This window comes from Ambystoma mexicanum, chromosome 7q, assembly GCF_040938575.1.
Source record: "Ambystoma mexicanum isolate Mex_15411 chromosome 7q, UKY_AmexF1_1, whole genome shotgun sequence".
NCBI classification, from domain to species: domain Eukaryota; kingdom Metazoa; phylum Chordata; class Amphibia; order Caudata; family Ambystomatidae; genus Ambystoma; species Ambystoma mexicanum.
Window position 1 is genome coordinate 491,173,288 of NC_090941.1, and position 23,746 is coordinate 491,197,033.

At 41.9% G+C, this 23,746-nt stretch overlaps 1 protein-coding gene across 3 annotated transcripts in view; it reads right to left on the bottom strand.

The window, feature by feature from the left end:
• Positions 1–292: 292 nt before the first annotated feature.
• PHF11 (PHD finger protein 11) overlaps positions 293–23,746 on the bottom strand; it is a 1,101,640-nt gene continuing 1,078,186 nt past the window's right edge. For all 3 annotated transcript variants that reach the window (XM_069639873.1, XM_069639871.1, XM_069639872.1), the window contains one exon: positions 293–8,334. In XM_069639873.1, coding sequence (XP_069495974.1) covers positions 8,177–8,334 — 158 coding nt within the window. In that variant the 3' untranslated portion in view covers positions 293–8,176. The remainder of the gene's footprint in view (positions 8,335–23,746) is intronic.

Sequence of the window (23,746 nt, forward strand, 5' to 3'; positions counted from 1 at the left end):
TAGGTATTCCGTCATCTGAATGCTGGCATGTTCACGTTGTAAAATCTGAGTCCAAGAAACAATGACCTTAATTATAAGAGACTTCAAGAGTCTGAATTCTCTTTTGTGGAATATGTCAACATAATTGTATATGTGTAAGAAAACTAGTAACAGGTCCTATTTGTCACTTATTATCTATGAATACCGCTATATTTAATAATTCAGACAAAAAATGTTTTGATGGAAAAAAACAGATATATTTTGCAGATCAAAGCACTACACCCACACTGGACTCGAAGAAAGAATTCTTCAGTAGGATTGCAGTTTATTTTAATGAAGTACATGTAGAAAAGGATGAGTTTTCATGTTTTGTTACAGAGATCACCATATTTTCTTTAACATTTTTATTTCATTTTTCACAGTACAGTGCAGTGGCAGCAACAGAGATAATGTGTGTGAAATGCCAAGGCAGAGACAATTGAAAGGACTAAATTTAAGCAGATTTTTAAAAAAAAACATTACTTGTGGAACTAAAAGAAAAACCCAGAGTTTTGCTTCAAAAGTACATGAAATGTGTCCCTCTCAAGGGAGTATAAGAACAGACAAAACAGAAAATAACCCTATATACCAAAAAATAATAACCATATATACCAAAACAACATATTTGTGAAGTAAAAGATTAATTTTGTACATATCTTGCAAGAATAGTCTGCTTTTGCTGGATTCAAGCACACGGCCAGTAATTATCATGAACTTTGGCGATTAGATTTAGGTTTCGGAATGACCTCTGTATTGGTCAAAGGAGAAGAGAAGCATAAAGTCGAGTAACAAACATATCCTTGGTTACATAAATGCATGCTACAGGAACAATCCAAGGTTCTACCGACATGAGAGTTAAAACCAGAATTCAATGGTGGAGGAATTAGAAAACGTTACTCACTGTAGAGACCACCGTACTCATCGTCTATAATCCCCATTCCTCTTTACTTGGGTATCTGTCCCATGGGAACAGGACCGGTGCCTTTTGGCCAGCGAATGCCTTTCAAATTTAAACTAGGTGTGGAGTGATGTGGCCTCAACACACATGCTGGCTCTGCCTCGCAGCAACACTCGCCAGTACATTTCTCCTCCTCACCAGTCAGACTAATTAACTAAGATGTTATTAGGAGGATGAATGGCAATTCTATAGAGGAAAAGGGACTGTGGATTAGGAATACAGTAATCACTATGGTGGGTAACTATACATTAATTCATATTGCAAATCACTTTGATGCCATGTCCACAACACATGCCAGGATTGTCCCATATCACTTTTATGAAGATACACCCACAATATATGCTAGCATTGCCACTGTCTTTCATGAAACTGTGCCAATTACTTTCATTAGCCTGTTAAATCACTTTCATGATGCTGCACCTTAAAATATACACCAGCATTGTCACAGTGTATCAGGTTCATGATTAAATGCCAACGTTGTCCTGGATATCACTTTGATGATATCCACACAATATAATAGGCCTGCAGAGCCACTTTAAATGACTTTCATGAGGAGGAGACCAACTCTGGCTAAGGAAACACATGCAGGCATCTCATTCACAGACACCTACACCCACATTCACACCCACACACAGGGACTCACCAAGGGTGTGAAAAGCTGGGCACAGAGGTAGCAAAGTAGAGGGTATAGGATGGGAGGAGCAGGCGAGATGGGGGAGCTCCAGATGGGGGAGTAATAGGGCTGGGTGTAGCCATCAGCAATTAGCATGCCTTTCTTTGATGAGTAGTTTCTTCAAGTCCTCCTGAAATGGAGAATGGATGGGGACAGTCTTATCTGCATTAGTAACTTGTTCCAGAGACAGGTTGTGTAGCAGGAAAAGCCCTGTTTCCTGTGTGTTCTTTCTCTTGCGAAAATCAATTTCTCAGAAAGTTAGAGGTGTTTTAGTTGCAACTGCTTTGCAGGTGATTCAGGCTGTCTTAGCTCACTTTGAGTATTTTGTACTGAATCACAATGGCTGGTGGAAGCAAAATCCAAGTTTGGAAACAGATTCCTGTTGATATGTCATATAATTACACTGAGCTCCCACTGCAGAGACTTTTAAAGTCTATAAAATCATTTTGCATTAAGATGCATAATAACAATGACAACACTTATTTTATATGTGATTTGCGGTGTGCATCATTGTAAATGATTAGGTTTATTAGAACTCCTTGAATGAGCTAGAAGTCAGATAAAAAATGTGGATATTCTGCAGGAACCAAAATAGAGTGTTCTCCCTCCTAACCTGTGCATTAGTCTATTGAACACCTCATGTCAAGTCCTGACCACTCCAGAGCATGTGGCACAGGACAGATGTTGTAACAGTGAAAGCCTGGATTGCCTGGTGAATGTTGACTAGCAGTCATATTTATCTGATGCACAGACGAGCAATTTTGTTTGTAGGATGACAGAGAGAAACTAACTCAGTCTTCTGCGATCGGTAGGGCATGGTCAGAGAGGTAGCTCCTGATATGGCCAGCTAGGGGCCAACAGCTATCTATGCCTTACTTCCCCTGTGTACAGAGGCTGGAAACATCACTGACTTATAGTAGAAGCTAAAATGGATGAGATACCCACTCCTAGAGAAGAACCATGCTAGGGCTAGGACAGCATGCATGAAACTATTCTTCTGGGAGCAGCAACCACCATAAACTGAAAAACGAACATGAAACAGATATAACACAACACATTCACTTGTATGCTTTCTATGTGATGTACAAAGTGCTCACTGTTTCTCATTTAAAACACACAGGCACTACTCCCAACAGAGCAGAGTGGTGCTCAGTTTCTTTTTATCCCGTGAAAGGCATTAATTACTTTTCATGTCTCTGATATAATCTGAAATGGTGGGATAAACCGTTTTCCTTTTTTCAGCAAATGTGAATGACTGCTTGCAACTACCATATGGAAAGGATTGCAATTTCAGAAGAATAGGATTGTTTGAGAATAGCGCTTCTATTCTTTCAAGTTCTAGGAGGCGCTTGCGCCAGACGTGAGCAGAGCCATTGCACAAGTGTCTTTGCAAGTCTGTTTCTCGCTAGATTTTCAACTGAACAACCCTGACAAGCAAAGAATAATAATGAAGCACAGAAAATAACTTGCATGCCAGTTTTTACAACTCCTCCTACTTCCAAAGTGCAGGTTTGTTAATTCTTCCCTATATAACTGCTTATTCAAATAGCAGACCCCATAAAGGCTAACTTGGCATTTCATTTTTCGCGAGATAAAGCAAGGCAGCGCAATTCATTTGGGTAGCAGTTACAAATGATTTTGTGCAATACTACATCTCCATGACCCAACACAATGGAACACATTTTGTATATCTTGGATGGATGAAACACTGAGCCCGTCCCACTATTCCTTACCCCTAATCCCACTTCCCCGACATCTCTTTCAGGTGATTAGCAAGCTGCTCAGGGCGAGAACCTTAGAGGGAGTCTTTCCCCTTGAAGAGGGGTTTGGTGTTCATTCCAGGCTGTTTGGCGTCGTGAAAAAGAAGCAGTCAAGCCAGAGGATGGTTTGGGACTCATTCTCCCTCATCCGTAGAAAAATTCGAGTTGACTGTGCCTGCTCATATTCGGTCAGACCTGAAGGATGCTTACCTACATTGTGGGAAGGCATTACCAGAACAAACTCCTACTGTTTATCGTAAGTGTGTCACTGACAAAGCAGATGGCAGCTGTTGCACCTCATATATTCCTGAATAGTATCCAAAATCAAGGAGGGGTCCTGGGAGTCCCTTTAATGGCCATTAGTCTCGGTTTTGAGAGTCTTAGCCAGATGTCCAGCAGAGGGCCTCCCAGGACTATCCTTGTTTTTTGCATAATTTAAGTAACTTTGGGTCTCACCATAAGTTACTAGTAGAATCCAGAGGGGGACCCCTTGCTCACTATTCTTAGAGAGGCACAGCTCCACCCTACTAATGAGGTCCAACCAGACTGACACACGTGTTTGGGGTTGCTGTTGGTATTCTTGTTCAGAGGAGAATTGCTTAGCATTTCGGTGCTGGACTGCCGCAGGGCCGGACAAAGACTGATAAGCTTTGGATATTTCTCCTCTGTGAAAGATAATGAGTTTAAGAGTCTGGGTAAGGTTCTCGGATCTGGGACTAATGTCCGGCAGAGGGGCTCCCAGGACGCCCATTTGTTTTTTTAATGAATAGTATCCACATTTATCAATAGCTGGATAACTCGTTCTGACAAACACCCTATGTATTACAGCTTCTGGAATCTGAGTTTTATCTTGCTGAATTGCAAAATAGCACAGACAATATAAATAGCTCAATAAAAGGACATATCAACATATCGCGTGTGACCGCTAGAATAGCAGGTACAAGCATCTCAAAATGTGCAGATTTAAAACAACTCTTCAACTCCAGAATCTAATTAGCGGCTCCATGATCAAATTCTTTAGGACTGTACAGATAGCCAAACTGCAATTTGATATATGCACAAATGAAGAAATTAATGTTTTCATCAATTTCAATCAGGAGGATGAGTAGAGTTTGCAGGAAAGTGTGCCAATGAAACAGTTCCTTAAATGCCAGCTTTGAGGCAGCAGAGGTACATCTGGTCTATGAACCTGGAATACCCAATTCCGTTTGGACCAGGTTAGTTAATAGTTCAAAAATATCTTTAGAAACAATTTCAGCAGCACAACAACCAGACACTTCTAATTTAGTCCAAGAGAATGTTTTCCTTTTGAGAATCATATCTGAAATAAGCTTTATTTTTCCTAGCACACTCTGAAATGTACGGTGCAACTTGCTTGCGGAAAAATGAAAAGGAGTGGCAGGGATGCCCTGTCTTAAATGTTAACCAAACACATTTGCAACATCATCCAGATTCAGCCTTTGAGGGTTCTCAGAGAAATCGAATCACTGATATACCTGTAGTTTCTTCGAAATGTTATTTTCGGCAAAAAGGTTTAGAGTGGAACCTATTTAAACAGTGATATTTCTGAGATGTTGAAGGGGGTAAGGAAGCATTTCTAACTTTGCAATGCATTTGCCAGGACATTCTCTTTCAACTCTTTCAAAACCTTTGGTATTTTTCCTGAATTTTTCACCTATACATTTCCATGAATATTTTGTTCTGTGCATTTTTGAGGTCATTAAAACCTTGATCCTGCAGTAAAACACTGACTCTAGTAACAAAAGCTCTTTATACCTATGTATATAGTCCATGGATTTAAGCGCAGTAAATTAAAAACTGTTTTAGATTTTTCATAACTATTCTGGGTGGACAATTCTGCAGCATACCTATCAGTTTGTAAGTTGAGGATACTGAAGAGAAAATCAGCATGTATGACCTATTTTCTAACTCTCTGGATATTATTGGAAGAAACACGAACTGTGGGACTTTTCTAACAAAAGCTATCAAACCTTCAGTACATTTGAACCATTCAACTATGCCTGGTTGTATATTGTAAGTGAATATTGTTTAAATTGTGCATTGCTTTAATTAGTCATTCGATGTTTATGATGTTAAAAGACCCCAGCCATTTGGGGTTTGAATCAATGTACATGATGAAAATAAAAACAGAGCATCTTTTAAAAACAGTATTTAGAAAGAGAAGGCCAATAAGAAAAACATGGTCTTACAGCAGGTCTGAATGAGAGACGGTATCAACTTGCTTCTTAAAGTAGGGGTCAGAGCATTTCAGACATATGGAATAACACCCAAGACAGCACAGCCCCCAGAGTTGAATCTTCTCAGTTGATATTCGGTTTTATGCATGGTTACACTTTAGCTTAACGAATTTGTCTGCAGATAGCATGGTCGTTGGCTCTGAAAAGATCTAACGGTCATAATAGCCAGTTTGTACTTCACCGTGAAAACTACTGGAAGCCAGTGCACATTACGCAGGATGGGCGGGTGATATGATCAAAGCATAAACAACTTAGAGGTCCAACAGCAGCAGTGGGCTGCTGCAGTTTGTGTCAAGCATATGGGCAGCTTTGCATATAGCAGCCTTTAGTCAAAACACTTGAAACTAAAGAGTGGACCAGTGAGATTCTAGGTCTGAAGATGATGCAATCTGACTCAATCTTGTGCACATGTTAAGAATGTGATGAAACATGAAGCCAATGTTGCACACTCAACTAACGGCTCTGGGGCATGAGAGGAGATGTATAGAATGCTATTATATCAATGTCATCTTAAACTTTCTCCAATTTAGTCTCATTCAGCTCTCTGAGGCCACAATCATATCGTATTGTCTTGTTTAAATGTTACTAAATTTGCCACTATCTAAATTGTACATTTGGTCAAGTGTGTTATCAGGGATTCTAGGAGAAATGTCAGGGCATACATGGAAAACCATTTAGATCTGGGTGTCATCAATTACTGATGACAGTGCACATGAGCCTGTGAATGTTGTCACCCAGTGGTCTGACAAAAACCTTGACCAATTGAGGGATGAAGGTCAAACTCTGTGGAATCCCATGGGTGGGCGACAAAACCTGCTCATGGGTCACATGACCGAAGTTCACTAGAATGGTTTCTCCAATTCCAGCCTCCTTGCAGTGGCCCAACAACATATCATGGTTAATAGTACCAGGGACCGCTGAAGGCTACAAAATTAAAAGAATTGAAATACAGCCCCTGTCCATGGCAATTTGCAAAATCATCTGCCACGCTGACAGGACCACCTCTAAAGCAGAGTTTCAGGATTTCAAAGAGTCCAGCCTCTACCAGGCACGTTTCAAGCTCGGTAAACACAACCTTGCCAAAATGTTTCCTGATAGAGGAATATTGGGGATATGTTAAAAGCATCCTCATAAAGAGGCATGTTGATGATCTCTACTAACCAGGGTTCCTGTTATAATGGCCTCTTTAAGGAGAACGGATGAACAGAGGTCTAAATCGCAGGTCATTCAATGCAAACCGAGCAGTCAGTGTGAGCAGTCAGTGTGAAGAGATTGGCATTGAGGACAGGGATACACTTATCCATTCCAAGAGTTGCTTTAGTGTTGAGGCCAGGAGGCAGTATAAACACTGAGCTAATCTAAAGCAGAGGTGTTTGATCTTATCCTTGAAGAACCAGTGACATTCACTGAAGCGATCCTCGGTTGAAGCAAACTAAATTCATAACTCATTGTCACTATTCTGATAATTAATAGCAGCAATTTTAGAACATCTTGGCTAGTGTTCCAGCAGAATTGAGTTATGCTGACATGCTTCAACACAGCTCAAAGAAACTGGACTGTGGTTGATGGAAACAAGGCCGACTTCCCCATTTTAAGGTGTGAGCCAATTCAAATGATCTGGAAAGTTGTTTTTTTTATCAACAATTCATCCGAGTAAAAGCAGATGTCAATCCCCATTGATTTGGACGCAATAAGGCATTTGACTCTAGACTGGCGCACTTCACAGCAAAAGAAAGAGCTAATAATAGCTTCTTTTCAGTCTCCTTCTGCAACCATGAGAAATGCTTTGTGCTATTGTTCCTTGCTAGAATGTGAAAATAAGCATGCTCCATGTCAACTATGCATAGAGTAAATGCGGCAAAACATCACATTTGCGTCCCTTACTGATTCGGCTTCCTATTACATAGATATCCCTTCAGAATAAAGGCCAAAGAGGCAGGACTTACTTAGTGGTCCCTATACTAAGTAGTGGCAACTTATGTTCAGCCAGTAAGCAAATCGTAGGGCTTAGGTAGAGGCTGTGTGCCACCAAAGCTGTAGCTTAAAGCCCTGGTACTAACTGGGGAAAGGAAACATCTTTTGTTGGCGCCAACAGATTTATGAGAAGAGGAACAATCATGAAGTTGATACAAGTTCCAAAACACTTCTCCCTTTGTCTTTTAATTCTGGAAGCTACCGCAGCCAAACAGAAAATAAACATATGAAAGTGTTTGGAATGCAGGCAATACTGGCTGATAGGGACTACATTCTGATTGGCTGCCAGGCAGTGATAACCATCATATTAAGTGCTACTGCTCATTATATCCTTCCCTCTAAATGTATAATTCATCTGCATATGTGCATCACTTTTTGAAATAAAATGGACCTGGAGACCAGCAAAAAGCACTGGTCTCGTTTACATATGATAAAAAGGCAGCAAGGTACAACATTACAGTGGTTAAAAACAGAATCCTTCCTGATACAGTGTGTTGGTTCCTATGGTGATAAAACGTTTTGGAGTGCCTCATAGTTATTCAGGATATCCATGAATTGCGTTTTCAGCAGTCGCATCCAAAACTGCACTTGAGTTTGATTTGTTGAGCGTTGGTAGTATTGTTTCAAGTAATTGTTCTTTTAGGCGCAGGTTTGCAGCCTCTCTTTCATGAGCTTCTTTTTCGTTCCTTATTTCTGTTCAAAATAAAAAATGTTGGCTTTTGATTAGCACAAGGAGTGCTTGTAATAAACTCTTTAAAGCAATAGAGTGCCGTGATTTATGGAAGGGTTCAACATGAAAGCATCAAAAAATAACGACAATTAACGTGGATTACTTTATTTACCAAGTTCACAAACATTTCTTTAGAACAATAGTTTTTGTTCCCAGTCCATTCTCACTTTTATGATTATGTAGCTAGTGGACCATTTTCAACACCAATATAACAAATGTCTTCTGTAGGGGTTTCATAGGGCCTCATTACACGGAAGGCGGTGAGCCATGGCGCTATTAGCGCCATGGCTCATGCCGGTAAAATACCGGCACCGCCTTGGCGGAAAGGGGATTTACCGCCCCATTCCAAGGTTGGAGGGGCGGTAAATCCCCCTTCCGCCATTGCCCTTCCCCATTCCCGTTTCTGCCCCATAGGGCTCTATGGAAATGGGGAAGGCGCTAATTACGGCACCGCAATTTTGCGGTGCCGTAATTAGCTCCGAGGTCCCTTAGCGGGTTGGTTTTTAACGCCTGCAAAAAGCAGGCGTTAAAGCACCAACCCGCTAAGGGACCTCGTAGTAAGGCGTTAATGGTTAACGGTCACCGTTACCATTAACGGTGGCCGTTAACCATTACCGCCTTCCGTGTAATGAGGCCCATAAACTTTCAGGAATAAGTACATTAGATAATTGGCCCTGCTTACTCGGCACACATTTACAACTCATCACACTATCATGATGGCGATGAGAAATCATGCCCATTTGTTGGGGACAGCAGAAGTTAGTCTCCAGTTTAAGCTCTTAAAGATTTCAATAATTGAGATTGGAGCAGAACAATTCAGTACTGCAAAGGATACAGGACTCTTTTCTGGCAGGTGCACCCTTTCTCAACTGAAAACAGACAAGGGAGATGGCGCCCATGCAGATGGCATCAGCTGTCAACATACAGCAATATGGGAACATGCATTACCTCATGCAGATGATTTAGTTAGCCTTGTGAGAGAAAGAATAAGGACCTGCAAGAGAATGTGCATTTTAAACCCAATAACTGGACATTAAAGAGACCTGCTACCTTTCTCACAGCTGAGCCATGCAGGGAATGGCAGAAGGTTGCTTATGAGTTGGTTGAGCACGTTTGGATATTCTTCACTAACTGACCTGACTTAACGCTGTTCATTCCGTTTTATCCTCTGGATTTCCCCTTTTCCCTTTTCTCTCAAATGGTTGACTTGATTGCATTATATCGCCTATACCTAAACAGCCTTAGTACGATAGGAATACATTACTCACCGTAATCGTATTTCTGGTGCTTGTATCTGCTTCGATTCACATGCTATGCATAGGCCAACATCTACTGAAAGCTGCAGAGTATTTACCAAACTGCTTATCTGCAATGCAATATGTATTGAGGGACATAATTCACTGTGAAACAGAATGTTTGGACATTACTCTTACAGGCACAGTATTATTGAGGTGTTGTTCTACTGCTACAGTATTTTTAAGGGAAATCATTTTTGGGAATGTACTTTGAAAAGTTTTCTCGGTTCAGCATGTTCAATGAGTATTTAATTCTAGTGCACAAGCTATAAAATATAGCTGGCGCTGAACAACTACAAATGTATTTTATTGCCTCCAAACTGATTGTATTTAATATATAGGGGTTGTGCTGACTGATCACAAGCCCCCTCTTTTGATTCACAAGGGTCCATATAAGTCAGTTATGAGGAAATGCCAGTGTTAGGGAAAATGTCACTTTTTCAAAACATGACCTCCATTGATTTCAATAGAGCCCCAGCATATCTATTAAGGACTTGGAATTCTGGCTGCTTTTGGGGCGAGTGAGGTCCTTTTAGCCTTACTCACCAGTCCAACTCACATGTTGTGGGGTCTCTGGTCAGACCCTAGGGATGCCAGTGCAGGTGAGTTTCTCCCATTTACGTTCTCCTTTTGTTTTACATTGTAACACAAGTGACGTTCAGTGCAGTGTTCCAGGGAAATTGTATCCTATTATCTTTTTACCTTAACATTGATGTTACTTCTGAGATGTGGCAAGGACAGGGTGGTAATACAGTGTACTGTGTTTTTGTTGTATTCTGCATTTCCCTGTTTGAGCAAGTAGGCTCATGCATCATGGAACTCCCATTTACTGGCCGGATGAGTGTTCCATGCAAACAGTTAAGAGAGAGACCTGACAAGGGAAAGGATTGATGACTATTGTCTTAGTGGCTATTGATACAGACTAGTTACAATGACTACATATATGTTTGCTGTAACCAATACACAGCCTTACATTGAAGATAACGTCTGCGAGTCATCACTGCATGCATCCCTGAATACAACATTAATTGGCGACGAGGGTGGGATAAGCTGCTGTGGGGGGTATCCTGTCCTACAACTATACATGGAGCCGTTGGGAACCCTCCTAGCCACACACAACATCCACATCCACCAATACGCCGACGACATACAGCTATACTGCAAGATCGACTCCATCAAGGACATTCATAGGCTCAAAACCTGGTTCTCGCTGATCCAGTCTTAGTTGTCCAGGGCATACTTGAAGCTCAACCCCTCCAAGACCGAATACCTACACCTATTTTATTTATTTATTTAATTGACATTTATAAGGCGTGCTTAGCCCAGAGGCATCAAGGCGCACATACTTAAGAGGATGGTTACAGTGTGTTACTAGTACAACGTAGAAGTTACATGATACATGTTGCTTAAATACAGTTACATTCATATGACAGGTGCAGACAGGTGTACAGGCAGTTCAGTTGCAGTATATGTACATGAAGAATACATACTGGGGCAAGTTTGTCTATCGCTGGTTTGAGTTTAGGCTAATTAGTCTAGCTTTAAGACTTGTTCGGAATGACCACAAGGATGGGTCGTTTCTTAGGTGTGGTGGTAGGGAGTTCCAAAGGTTGGCTGCAACTACCGGGAAACTGAACCCACCTGCCTTTACTCTCTTAAATCTTGGGATGGTGATGCGGTTGGCGTAGGAGGAGCGAATAGGTCTGTTGGATGGGGCTCTTGTGATTTTGTTACTGAGATAGGCCGGTGCCTTGTTGGCAAGGTATTTGTGGGTAAAAGTGAGGATTTTAAATTTGATCCTGTCATGGACAGGAAACAAATGTATGAGTCGTCTGGTGGATGAGATGTGTTTATTCTTAGGTATGTTCAATGCTGCTCTAATAGCATTGTTTTGAACTACTTGAAGTTTATTGATGTTCCACGTGCTGGTGCCTGCGAATAATGGGTTGCAATAATCTATCCTAGAGAGGATCAAGGCTCTTGCTAGCGTGATACTATTGTCAGTTGAGAGGAAGGGCCTGCTCAATCTGATAAGTTTGGACGTGTAGGCTGCGGATGAGACAATGGAATTGATCTGTCTGGTGAGGGAGAGCGATGAGTCTATGGAGACCCCCAGTGTTTTTATTTATTTGGCGACATGGATCTTGTTGCCATCAAAATTGAAGGAGTGGTGTTGTTTGGGCAAGTTACCTAGTTTAGTTTTATTTCCTATTAGGATGTGCTCTTTTTTTATCATCATTAAGGCATAATTCATTTTGGACCATCAAGACCTGGATGGCAAGGTATATTTTGTTGAGGTTGTAGGTGTCGGTGTCATGGCATCCTGTTATATGGATAAGTATTTGCGTATCATCCGCGTAATTAGTATATGTGATGCCTGAATTATCTAGTTTGTCAAATAAGAGTTTCGTGAAAGCGTTGTACAATGTTGGTGATAAGCATGAACCGTGTGGAACGCCACATGTTACAGGGGTTGGGGAAGCTGCTGCTGAGGTTAAGAACACCCTCATGGTGCAGTTGTAAAGAAAGGATTCGATCCATTTGATGGCTTCTGGTGAAAAGTGGACTGCAGTGTTTCGGGGTAGTGGCATAAAATCTTGTGGTTGACAAGGTCAAATGCCTCCGAGAGGTCTAGTAGAAGAAGGATGCAGAGGTCTCCTCTGTCTTTGAATTGGTCCATCTGTATTTTAAGATCCAATAATGCTGTCTCTGTACCATGGCCAGATCTAAACCCCGACTGTTTCAGTTCTAATAGTTTGTTAATTTCCAGGAATTGTTGGATCTGCAGGTAAACTGCACGGTTTAGGATTTTTAATAAGAAGGGTACTGTAGTGGTAGGTCGAAAATTGGTTGGGATGTTAGGGTCAAGTGTGTTTTTTTTTATAGCAAAGGTATTACCCAAGCTTCTTTTAAGTCGTCGGGTAAGGAACTGGAGGGGAATGAACTGTTGATGACGGCAGTGATGAAAGGAGCTAATTCATGTGTGCATTCTGTTATCAGTGTGGCAGGGCAAGTATCACCTTTACATCTAGATGGTTTTAGTCCTTTAATGATGTTAATAGTTTCTGTTGTAGTCACTGGCCTAAACAGAAGGTTCGTTCAGGCCAAGGTTGAAGTCACCTAAGACGCCTCACCAACAATACCGAACACCTAGACATACAAACCTGGCTATCAGCCATGAACTCTGAGGCCTTCACACCCAAGCACACCTCCTGCGCCAGGTCCCTCGGGTGCCACATCGTTTAACACCTCCCCTTCAAGACACACATAGCTAAGAAAACTCAGACAGCTCGGTATCAGCTCTCCCTCCTGAGGAAAGTCAAGCCCTCCTCCCTCCGGACTGCTTTAGATCCACTGTTCAAGCAGTGGTCCTATCCCACCTGGATAAGTGCAATGCACTCCTCGAAGGCTTCCCGTTGTCCTCACTTGTGCCCCTGAGAAGTGTCCTACACGCGGCTGCATGCCTCATCATTGGTCTACGCAGATACGACCACATCACCCTGGCTCTCATCGCCCTTCACTGGCTCACACTGCACGCAAAAATCACCTTCAAGGCTTGCTGCATCGACTATAAGGCAGTCGGCCCTCAAGTCACCCAACTACCTCGCAGAGAAACTCAGCATCTCTGGTGGACAACGCACCACTAGAACCAGGACACATGCAGACTGGACATCCACCGCTGCAAAAAGGAAAGGACCAGAAAACAAGCCTCCTATGCCTACGCCTCAAGACTATAGAACCTCCTCCCTGTCAGCATCAGACTCGCCCCATGTTCCTACAATTCAGAAAATAACTCAAGACCCACCTCTTCAAGAATTCCCACCTCCTTCTCAACACCTAGGCCAAAACGTCATCCCTCGCGCAACCTTTCTCCCTCGATGCCGCCCACCCACTCTCCTTCCTGCCACCCGGTACAGCTGTACCCATCCTCTGTGCCCCCCCCTGTGTATCCTACCCCCCCGGTGTATATGTTCTGAATCCCTCTGAAAAGCACTCTGTTGTGCATCTGTACTGTTGTATACCTCTGTAAAGCGCTCCGATGCTTCTCGAAGGTTGGTCTGTACTCAATAAATACCATAATAATCATAAATACCATAATAATGATAACTACCACCCCCAGAAGATCATCCATCCACCCTCGAGTAGGAAATAGCATTGGACAAGGATCCCACTTGTTAACAGGGTAAGAAGGCCATCAAGAAAGGTGAAGGAGCCAGTGGGGCCCAGAAAAGACACTACAGGTGCGGGTAAGCAGAGCACAACTGATGCCAAGAGCAAGAAGAGGCTGATGCCAGTGATTAATATAATTAAAAAGGAGTAAGAACTCTCTGTGACCAGGTTTGAAGAGCAGAAAGGAAAAAGGGTGCCATGAGCAGACGAAGTATAAGTACTACAGATAATGCAGACTACACGAGAAGCAAAGTACAAGCTGCTGGGAAAAAGCTTAGATGTACTCGGAAGCACAGGAGATATAAGTAGATGGGAAAGAAAACTGAGTATGGAACGCAAACTACAGCACTGAGAATGGTTAAGGACAAAAGCATTTTTAAATAACTGTGTCCCACACACTAGTAATGCAGTTTTAAAACAAAACGAATTGTACGGCCTATTAAGATACAGTTTTATAAGATAACATTTTGACATGCTGAGAGAGCCAGCACAAACCCCATTGCATCTTTTAGGAAGGCAGGCGATGAAAATAACTCACTTGTGATCATTTAGAATGTATTTATTTATTGTATATAGTTCTAACAAGAACTTTTACAATTTCAACACTTCACAATTCACATACAGAGTTGACAAAGATTCCAGCACTTTGCTGGTAGGATTGAAGGTGAGTGGGGGGCAGCTTGGGATCCGGATTGGATTCCACATGTTTCTGGCTTATATTTGAGTGGATTCACCCAATATTTCAGTGGATTCACCCTCTTTCTCCCGCTTCCTAGTCTGGGCTTGTTTCCCCCCTCCCTCCTGCCCCCTGCCCCTCCCCTGATTGGCACATCTGCGAGCTGTTTGTCCTGTGTGGCTCTAGGCCCACACAGCTTTGCTGGTAGAACTGAAGGTGAGTGGGGGGCAACTTGGGCTCCAGATTGGATTACACATGTTTCTGGCTTATATTTGATTTTAAATGCGCTGTTTGCGCAGTGGATTCACCCTCTTTCCTCCACTTCCTGGTTTGGGCCTGTTCCCCTCCTCCCTCCCGCCCCACCTACCCTGATTGGCCCATCTGCAAACTGTTTGTCTTGTGTGGCTCTAGGCCCACACGGCAAAGATTCTGGCACTTTGCTGGTAGGATTGAAGGTGAGTGGGGGGCAGCTTGGGCTCCAGATTGGATTCCACATGCTTCTGGCTTATATTTGATTTTAAATGTGCAGTGGGTTCACCCTCTTTCTCCTGCTTCCTGGTCTGGACTTGTTTCCTTCCTCCCTGCCGCCCCTCTCCCATGACTGGTCCAAATGCTGCTCTTAACCCACCCTCCCAGGGCAACCCTCTGCCCCGGCAGCCCCAAAGGCTAAGGGCCCCAACGCACAAGGCGTCTCCTACATTGGCAGCTCCAGAAAGTGTCTGCAGGTGTCAGCAGAGGAAGCCAGTGGCCAGCCATCAACCAGCAGTGACTACCAAGGAAGGTGTGGCACGGGTGGGGAGTACAGCCATCACTGTACTCTGGAAGCCCTGTGTTAGGCAGAAACCTGTGCAGTTCCCTTAGGGACCACTGCAAAAGATTTAGGACTACAGGTGGTTGGCAGTAAACCCAATTGGTAGCAGTCTGTACCACCCAGATTTACCTGGTAGCTGTGGCTGAGCAGTCAGACTTCTCTCAAGATGAGTTAGGCAGTATATAGAGTATTCACAATAGGTACAGAGATACAGTAGCACAAGCAAACACTGACCAGAGCTTTGGTGTAAAAGTATATCATTATTTATTTAAAGACACACTTGTAAATTACACTAGCACAAAAAGGAGGTAAGTAAATTCAACACACAGTCACTATTATATATATACAACCCTAATTACTTATTAGACAAGTCTTAGTGAGAAACACCACTTATTTTCAGACAGAGGTGAGCGCTTAACATAAGATGGCACTCTAATAAATTGTATAAAAAGGGAGGAAAAAGGCAGAGTTATGAAAACACACAATTTCAATACTTTTCAAAGAACCACAGTGAGGCAGGTTAGGCAAAGTCTACTGGAGAGCAAGGGAGTTCAAATGCCAGACCCACTCTTAGAGAGAGCAAGCGAAATGTGTCCAGGATCACACAGTGGGGTTATGCCCAAAGAGTCTTTGTAGATAGTTCACAAAAGATTGAGATCAAGTCAGGAAAAGTTAGTTAACAAGCCCCAGGCTAACCCAGGTTAGAAAGTCGAGGATTTACTGTCACCCCGAACGATCTGTCGCAAGGGAAGCCAGGCGGGACACAGTAACTGAAAGTGGGAAGAATGCTCCAGCGGGGGCAGTTGTTCCTGGCAGCGGGTGCAAGTCGGTGTTTCGTCCAGAGGAAGAGGAGGTCTCGACGTGGAGGAAAGATGAAGGTCGTTGCACTGCCAGGGAAGAAACCAGCCGCAGAGTTTTCCGGTTACAAGGTACTACCCTTTTCTTCGCGGTAGTGGTAAACCGTGGTATTCCGGTTGCCGGGGTGCTTGGCACAGGCAAGGCGGCCACGAGATGGTCCAGGAAGGCGAAAATACGGGCAAACTGGTTATCCCCACCAGTCAAAGGAAGAAGACTCTCCGGGCTGGAGATCTCCTCTGTCGTCGGGAAAAGTGGTGAGACGGTTCAGCAGGGCTTCACCGGTGGTGTCGTCATTGCAGGTCGGCTCGGCTTCTCCCTCCTCGGATTCTTTAGGTCCTGTGGCGACTTCTGAAGTTCCAGTCCCCAAAGCCCTGCTTTTATGCAGAAAACCCACATTCATTCAGCCTAGCTGTCACTCAAACATGCTAAGTGTTGAGCCGGGAGGCTCACCACTTGGGCCAATCACACCAGAGTGCGACTTGAGTTGCCGAGGCAACTCAGTCCAGGATGCCTAAACCCCCTCCCATACCCCCTGTGGTACCCAGACAGAGTGGAACCACTTTTGGAGGCTTCTGTGGAGAAGCCCACCAAAAAGTGGAACAAAGGGCTCGACTTGGGTTGGAGTCACAGAAGCGAACACAAACGCCATTTTGGAACCGAGTTTCGGCAAAAAATACCAACCGGTGAGTTTATATTAATTTAATAAACCGGCGGTATGTTCGAGGCTATTTTAAAAAGTGGTAGCCTCGAACAATGGGAAAATCCCATAGGAATATATTTGCGGTCGAATATAAAAAGTAGTATCCACTGCCACCAGCCAAAACTCGGTCGAGGGGGACTGGACAGTGCCCCCTCGAACAACAGACCCCGGGGCAATCGAATTGCCCCGATCAGTATGTCCACAATTTGATGGGTTGTACTGGTTCTGTTCACAATTTGAGACTACTAAAGCCAATGGTGACTTTACATGCCCTGCGAGACAGTAGTCAGTCCCAGGGTATGGAGTCTATTTTTGGGGGTCGCTATGACACCCCTGGGTTACTGCACGGAGGGTGCTGTGTAACCCACATACCAAAAACTCATGAAGCCCTATGGGGTAAAGGACCCCATAGCCCAGAAAACACATACAAAGTCAAAGGAACACCTCAAATCATGTCTAAGAGTGGGAGAAAAAGAGTCCCACTCTTAGCAGGAGAATAAAATAAACCCCAGAAATCCAGCAAAGCTGCTGGGGGACTCAGTAGGTTTGGGAAATTAGCCTTAACAGAGAATTCTCCCTAACACCCTGCCACTCTACTCACCCCCAAAACATATCAGACCAGGATGTTAATGCTAAGCAACTTAACAACTAGACAGGGCTGTGAATGTCAGCCAGTGCCACATTTTAGTCATATCCTGCGAGTATTAGCCTGCGTTGCATCTAGACAGGATTGTGATTTCTAGCCATTGCCACTTTTTAGGTATATCTTGAGAATATTAGCCCATGTTGCATCTAGACAGGATTGTGAATGTTAGCCAGTGCCACATGTATTTCTAACTATGAATATTAGCTTGAATATTAGCTAGGACCGTTAGCCAGTGCCACATTCTATTTATGTCTTGTGAATATTAGCTTGAGTCACATCTAGATAGGATTGTGAATGTTAGCCAGTACCACACTTTTAGTTATATCTTGTGAATATTAACTTGCTTCACATCCAGAGAGGATTGTGAATGTTAGCCAGTGCCACATTTCTAGTTATATCTTGTGAATATTAACTTGCTTCACATACAGGCAGAATTGTGAATGTTAGCCAGAGCCACATTTCTAGTTATATTTTGTGAATATTAACTTGCTTCACATACAGGCAGGATTGTGAATGTTAGCCAGTGCCACACTTTTAGTTATATCTTGTGAATATCAACTTGCTTCCCATACAGGCAGGATTGTGAATGTTAGCCAGAGCCACATTTCTAGTTATATCTTGTGAATATTAACTTGCTTCACATACAGGCAGGATTGTGAATGTTAGCCAGAGCCACATTTCTAGTTATATCTTGTGAATATTAACTTGCTTCACATTCAGGCAGGATTGTGAATGTTAGCCAGAGCCACACTTTTAGTTATATCTTGTGGATATTAACTTGCTTCACATACAGGCAGGATTGTGAATGCTAGCCAGAGCCACATTTCTAGTTATATCTTGTGAATATTAACTTGCTTCACATACAGGCAGGATTGTGAATGTTAGCCAGTGCCACACTTTTAGTTATATCTTGTGAATATTAACTTGCTTCACATACAGGCAGGATTGTGAATGTTAGCCAGTGCCACACTTTTAGTTATATCTTGTGAATATTAACTTGCTTCACATACAGGCAGGATTGTGAATGTTAACCAGAGCCACGTTTCTAGTTATATCATGTGAATATTAACTTGCTTAACATACAAATATTAACTTGCTTCACATACAGGCAGGATTGTGAATGTTAGCAAGTGCCACATTTCTAGTTATATCTTGTGAATATTAACTTGCTACACATACAGGCAGGATTGTGAATGTTAGCCAGTGCCACACTTTTAGTTATATCTTGTGAATATTAACTTGCTTCACATACAGGCAGGATTGTGAATGTTAGCCAGTGCCACACTTTTAGTTATATCTTGTGAATATTAACTTGCTTCACATACAGGCAGGATTGTGAATGTTAGCCAGTGCCACATTTCTAGTTATATCCTGTGACTATTAGCTTGCGTCACATCTAGACAGGATTGTGAATGTTAGCCAGTGCCACACATTTAGTTATATCTTGTGAATATTAACTTGCTTCACATACAGGCAGGATTGTGAATGTTAGCCAGTGCCACACTTTTAGTTATATCTTGTGAATATTAACTTGCTTCACATACAGGCAGGATTGTGAATGTTAGCCAGTGCCACACTTTTAGTTATATCTTGTGAATATTAACTTGCTTCACATCCAGAGAGGATTGTGATTGTTAGCCAGTGCCACATTTCTAGTTATATCTTGTGAATATTAACTTGCTTCACAAAGGCAGGATTGTGAATGTTAGCCAGAGCCACATTTCTAGTTATATCTTGTGAATATTAACTTGCTTCACAAAGGCAGGATTGTGAATGTTAGCCAGAGCCACATTTCTAGTTATATCTTGTGAATATTAACTTGCTTCGCATAAAGGCAGGATTGTGAATGTTAGCCAGAGCCACATTTCTAGTTATATCTTGTGACTATTAACTTGCTTCGCATACAGGCAGGATTGTGAATGTTAGCCAGTGCCACATTTCTAGTTATATCTTGTGAATATTAACTTGCTTCACATACAGGCAGGATTGTGAATGTTAGCCAGTGCCACACTTTTAGTTATATCTTGTGAATATTAACTTGCTTCACATACAGGCAGGATTGTGAATGTTAGCCAGAGCCACATTTCTAGTTATATCTTGTGAATATTAACTTGCTTCACATACAGGCAGGATTGTGAATGTTAGCCGGAGCCACATTTCTAGTTATATCTTGTGAATATTAACTTGCTTCACATACAGGCAGGATTGTGAATGTTAGCCGGAGCCACATTTCTAGTTATATCTTGTGAATATTAACTTGCTTCACATACAGGCAGGATTGTGAATGTTAGCCAGAGCCACATTTCTAGTTATATCTTGTGAATATTAACTTGCTTCACATACAGGCAGGATTGTGAAAGTTAGCCAGAGCCACATTTCTAGTTATATCTTGTGAATATTAACTTGCTTCACATTCAGGCAGGATTGTGAATGTTAGCCAGAGCCACACTTTTAGTTATATCTTGTGGATATTAACTTGCTTCACATACAGGCAGGATTGTGAATGCTAGCCAGAGCCACATTTCTAGTTATATCTTGTGAATATTAACTTGCTTCACATACAGGCAGGATTGTGAATGTTAGCCAGTGCCACACTTTTAGTTATATCTTGTGAATATTAACTTGCTTCACATACAGGCAGGATTGTGAATGTTAGCCAGTGCCACACTTTTAGTTATATCTTGTGAATATTAACTTGCTTCACATACAGGCAGGATTGTGAATGTTAACCAGAGCCACGTTTCTAGTTATATCATGTGAATATTAACTTGCTTAACATACAAATATTAACTTGCTTCACATACAGGCAGGATTGTGAATGTTAGCAAGTGCCACATTTCTAGTTATATCTTGTGAATATTAACTTGCTACACATACAGGCAGGATTGTGAATGTTAGCCAGTGCCACACTTTTAGTTATATCTTGTGAATATTAACTTGCTTCACATACAGGCAGGATTGTGAATGTTAGCCAGTGCCACACTTTTAGTTATATCTTGTGAATATTAACTTGCTTCACATACAGGCAGGATTGTGAATGTTAGCCAGTGCCACATTTCTAGTTATATCCTGTGACTATTAGCTTGCGTCACATCTAGACAGGATTGTGAATGTTAGCCAGTGCCACACTTTTAGTTATATCTTGTGAATATTAACTTGCTTCACATACAGGCAGGATTGTGAATGTTAGCCAGTGCCACACTTTTAGTTATATCTTGTGAATATTAACTTGCTTCACAAAGGCAGGATTGTGAATGTTAGCCAGAGCCACATTTCTAGTTATATCTTGTGAATATTAACTTGCTTCGCATTCAGGCAGGATTGTGAATGTTAGCCAGAGCCACATTTCTAGTTATATCTTGTGACTATTAACTTGCTTCGCATACAGGCAGGATTGTGAATGTTAGCCAGTGCCACATTTCTAGTTATATCTTGTGAATATTAATTTGCTTCACATACAGGCAGGATTGTGAATGTTAGCCAGTGCCACACTTTTAGTTATATCTTGTGAATATTAACTCGCTTCACATACAGGCAGGATTGTGAATGTTAGCCAGAGCCACATTTCTAGTTATATCTTGTGAATATTAACTTGCTTCACATACAGGCAGGATTGTGAATGTTAGCCAGAGCCACATTTCTAGTTATATCTTGTGAATATTAACTTGCTTCACATACAGGCAGGATTGTGAATGTTAGCCGGAGCCACATTTCTAGTTATATCTTGTGAATATTAACTTGCTTCACATACAGGCAGGATTGTGAATGTTAGCCGGAGCCACATTTCTAGTTATATCTTGTGAATATTAACTTGCTTCACATACAGGCAGAATTGTGAATGTTAGCCAGTGCCACACTTTTAGTTATATCTTGTGAATATTAACTTGCTTCACATAAAGGCAGGATTGTGAATGTTAGCCATAGCCACATTTCTAGTTATATCTTGTGAATATTAGCTTGAGTCACATCTAGATAGGATTGTGAATGTTAGCCAGTGCCACATTTCTAGTTATATCTTATGAATATTAGCTTGCATCCAGTGGTCGAAGTGTACAAAAAGTAGTAGTGGAGATATGTTCCCTACTGATCTGCACTGCTCCCCGCAAACCACATCGCCACACCCCCTCCCATGCACAATATAAACCCCCAAATGCATGTGCCTGCAGTTTAAGGGAATGTTCAGTGCAGTGCACTGAAAGTGCAAGTTTCAACTGCTGCGTTCACTTCTATTTTAAAACGAAACCGTTACGGAACGGTTTCTTTTTAAAATAAAGTATAGGAACTGTTAAACTTCATTAAAAGAAGTAGAGGAGCACCGCTCCCGACCGCTCCCACCCACTTCGACCACTGCTTGCATCACATCTAGACAGGACTGTGAATGTTCGCCAGTGCCACATTTTAGCTATATCTTCTGAATATTAGCTTGTTTAACATCTAGACATGATTTTTTACTTTTTGATCTTACACTGTTTGAACTGCAAACTAAGTTGGAGCTTTTTGTTTCATATGGTTAACAGCTACATCTGCAGGCCAACCCTACGAAATCTAACATTATTATTTTTAATAACTGTAGGAAGAAAATAGTTGTGTATAAATGGTGCCTGGGCGGCATAAAAATAGAGAGCTTTTTCAGTAAAATATCTAGGGTATAATTTGTGCAACACTTCTTCAGTGACCATGTGGAAAAATGTGATTAGAGACAAAACAAAGCCTTTGTGTACATAAATGAAGATTATATATGGCAGGTATTGCAAATTCTCTTTGTCTCCGTTATTTGAGTATTATACATTGAAAGTAGAGGCGGTTATATTTTGCGGCCTGGACATGTGTTTGCAGAATATTGATACAATTCTAAATCAAGTCCAGGCAAGTATATAAAAATACACTCTCAGGCTCTCTAATGCACTACTCAATGCTGTATCGCGTCATGAGCTCGGGATTGTATCTCTTGCCGCAAGATACAAAGGGAGACGTCTAAACAATCAAAAATGTTGGACCCACCAGAAAATTCTTTATATGAAAACATTGCGAATATGTTAGAAGGGAATGCACCACACTCTATTAAGAAATATTATGATGAGATGATAGAGCTACTAGATGCGATTAGCATGAATACTTCTGACTTGCGGCAACAACCCAATTATGTAAAGAAGATGCTTTTCGAACATGATTGGTTACTTACCTTAGAGGCTCTCGCAAAGTATAAACAGTACACAGAAATTGCATGTTTCCCTATCAAACGCATCCCTCGACAAAAGTACTTAATTCGCTTCCCGGGACAGAGAGCATGCGATTTATACCTCTGTTTTTAAATTAAACCAGTTCCACACAAATGAGAAAATCCAATACCGGTCTAAGGCAAGTGCAGCTGTAAATCAGGGGATGTGTCGATTTTGCGAGAATCCACTTCAGGAAAAAACCCTAAAAACATTTAACGGTGTACTGTCCTCACTTTGAGGCACATAGACGTAATACATTTGGCGAAGTAAACATCTGTTCGACAGTGTGCGAAAGGGAGTGGCTGTGGACCCGCTGCATGTGGGGGTCAAACACAACTTTGGTATTATCTCTGGCTCGCCTATTGCATACAATAGACGAGGAGATCCAATCTAAAATATAGACTGCCTATCAAACATATGACTGGTGGATATTGATCCAACGGCTTTACTGTTCATGATTCTAATATACAGGGCAGGTTTTTATAATATAGCATATGAGAGCAATGTTTTTTTTACAAACTATGTTATTGTTGATTCATACTTGTAATATCAATGACATATGAGAGAGAAAGAGGGGAATGTAGAACTACTGTGTACAAAATATTCCAGGGGATCTTGTGCGTTTGTAGCACTTGGAGATGCTTTAACAATAGTACTTCTCTCTCTCTATTTAATAACAAGTGTCCGTTTATAAGCAAAAAGGTTGAGTTGATGAAGGAACAAGTTACTTACCTGTAACTGTTGTTCTCCAGCATGGGTCTGGCATGGATTCACATGCTCATGAATATTCCCCGTCAGGCCGGGAATCCTCGGTATAGAACAAAATCAGTATCAGTTTCGTTTCTGATCTGTCTTTCTTAGTAGTAACCAATCACTGGTCTCTGGGTCATACTGCCCCCAGCCAATGACTAACCTCTCCCTAAGCCCCGCCTCCGGCAGCCATCCTCAGATTTGGTAGCACGCAAAGTGGCAGTATGACCAATTGAAGAGCCGCAGAGGG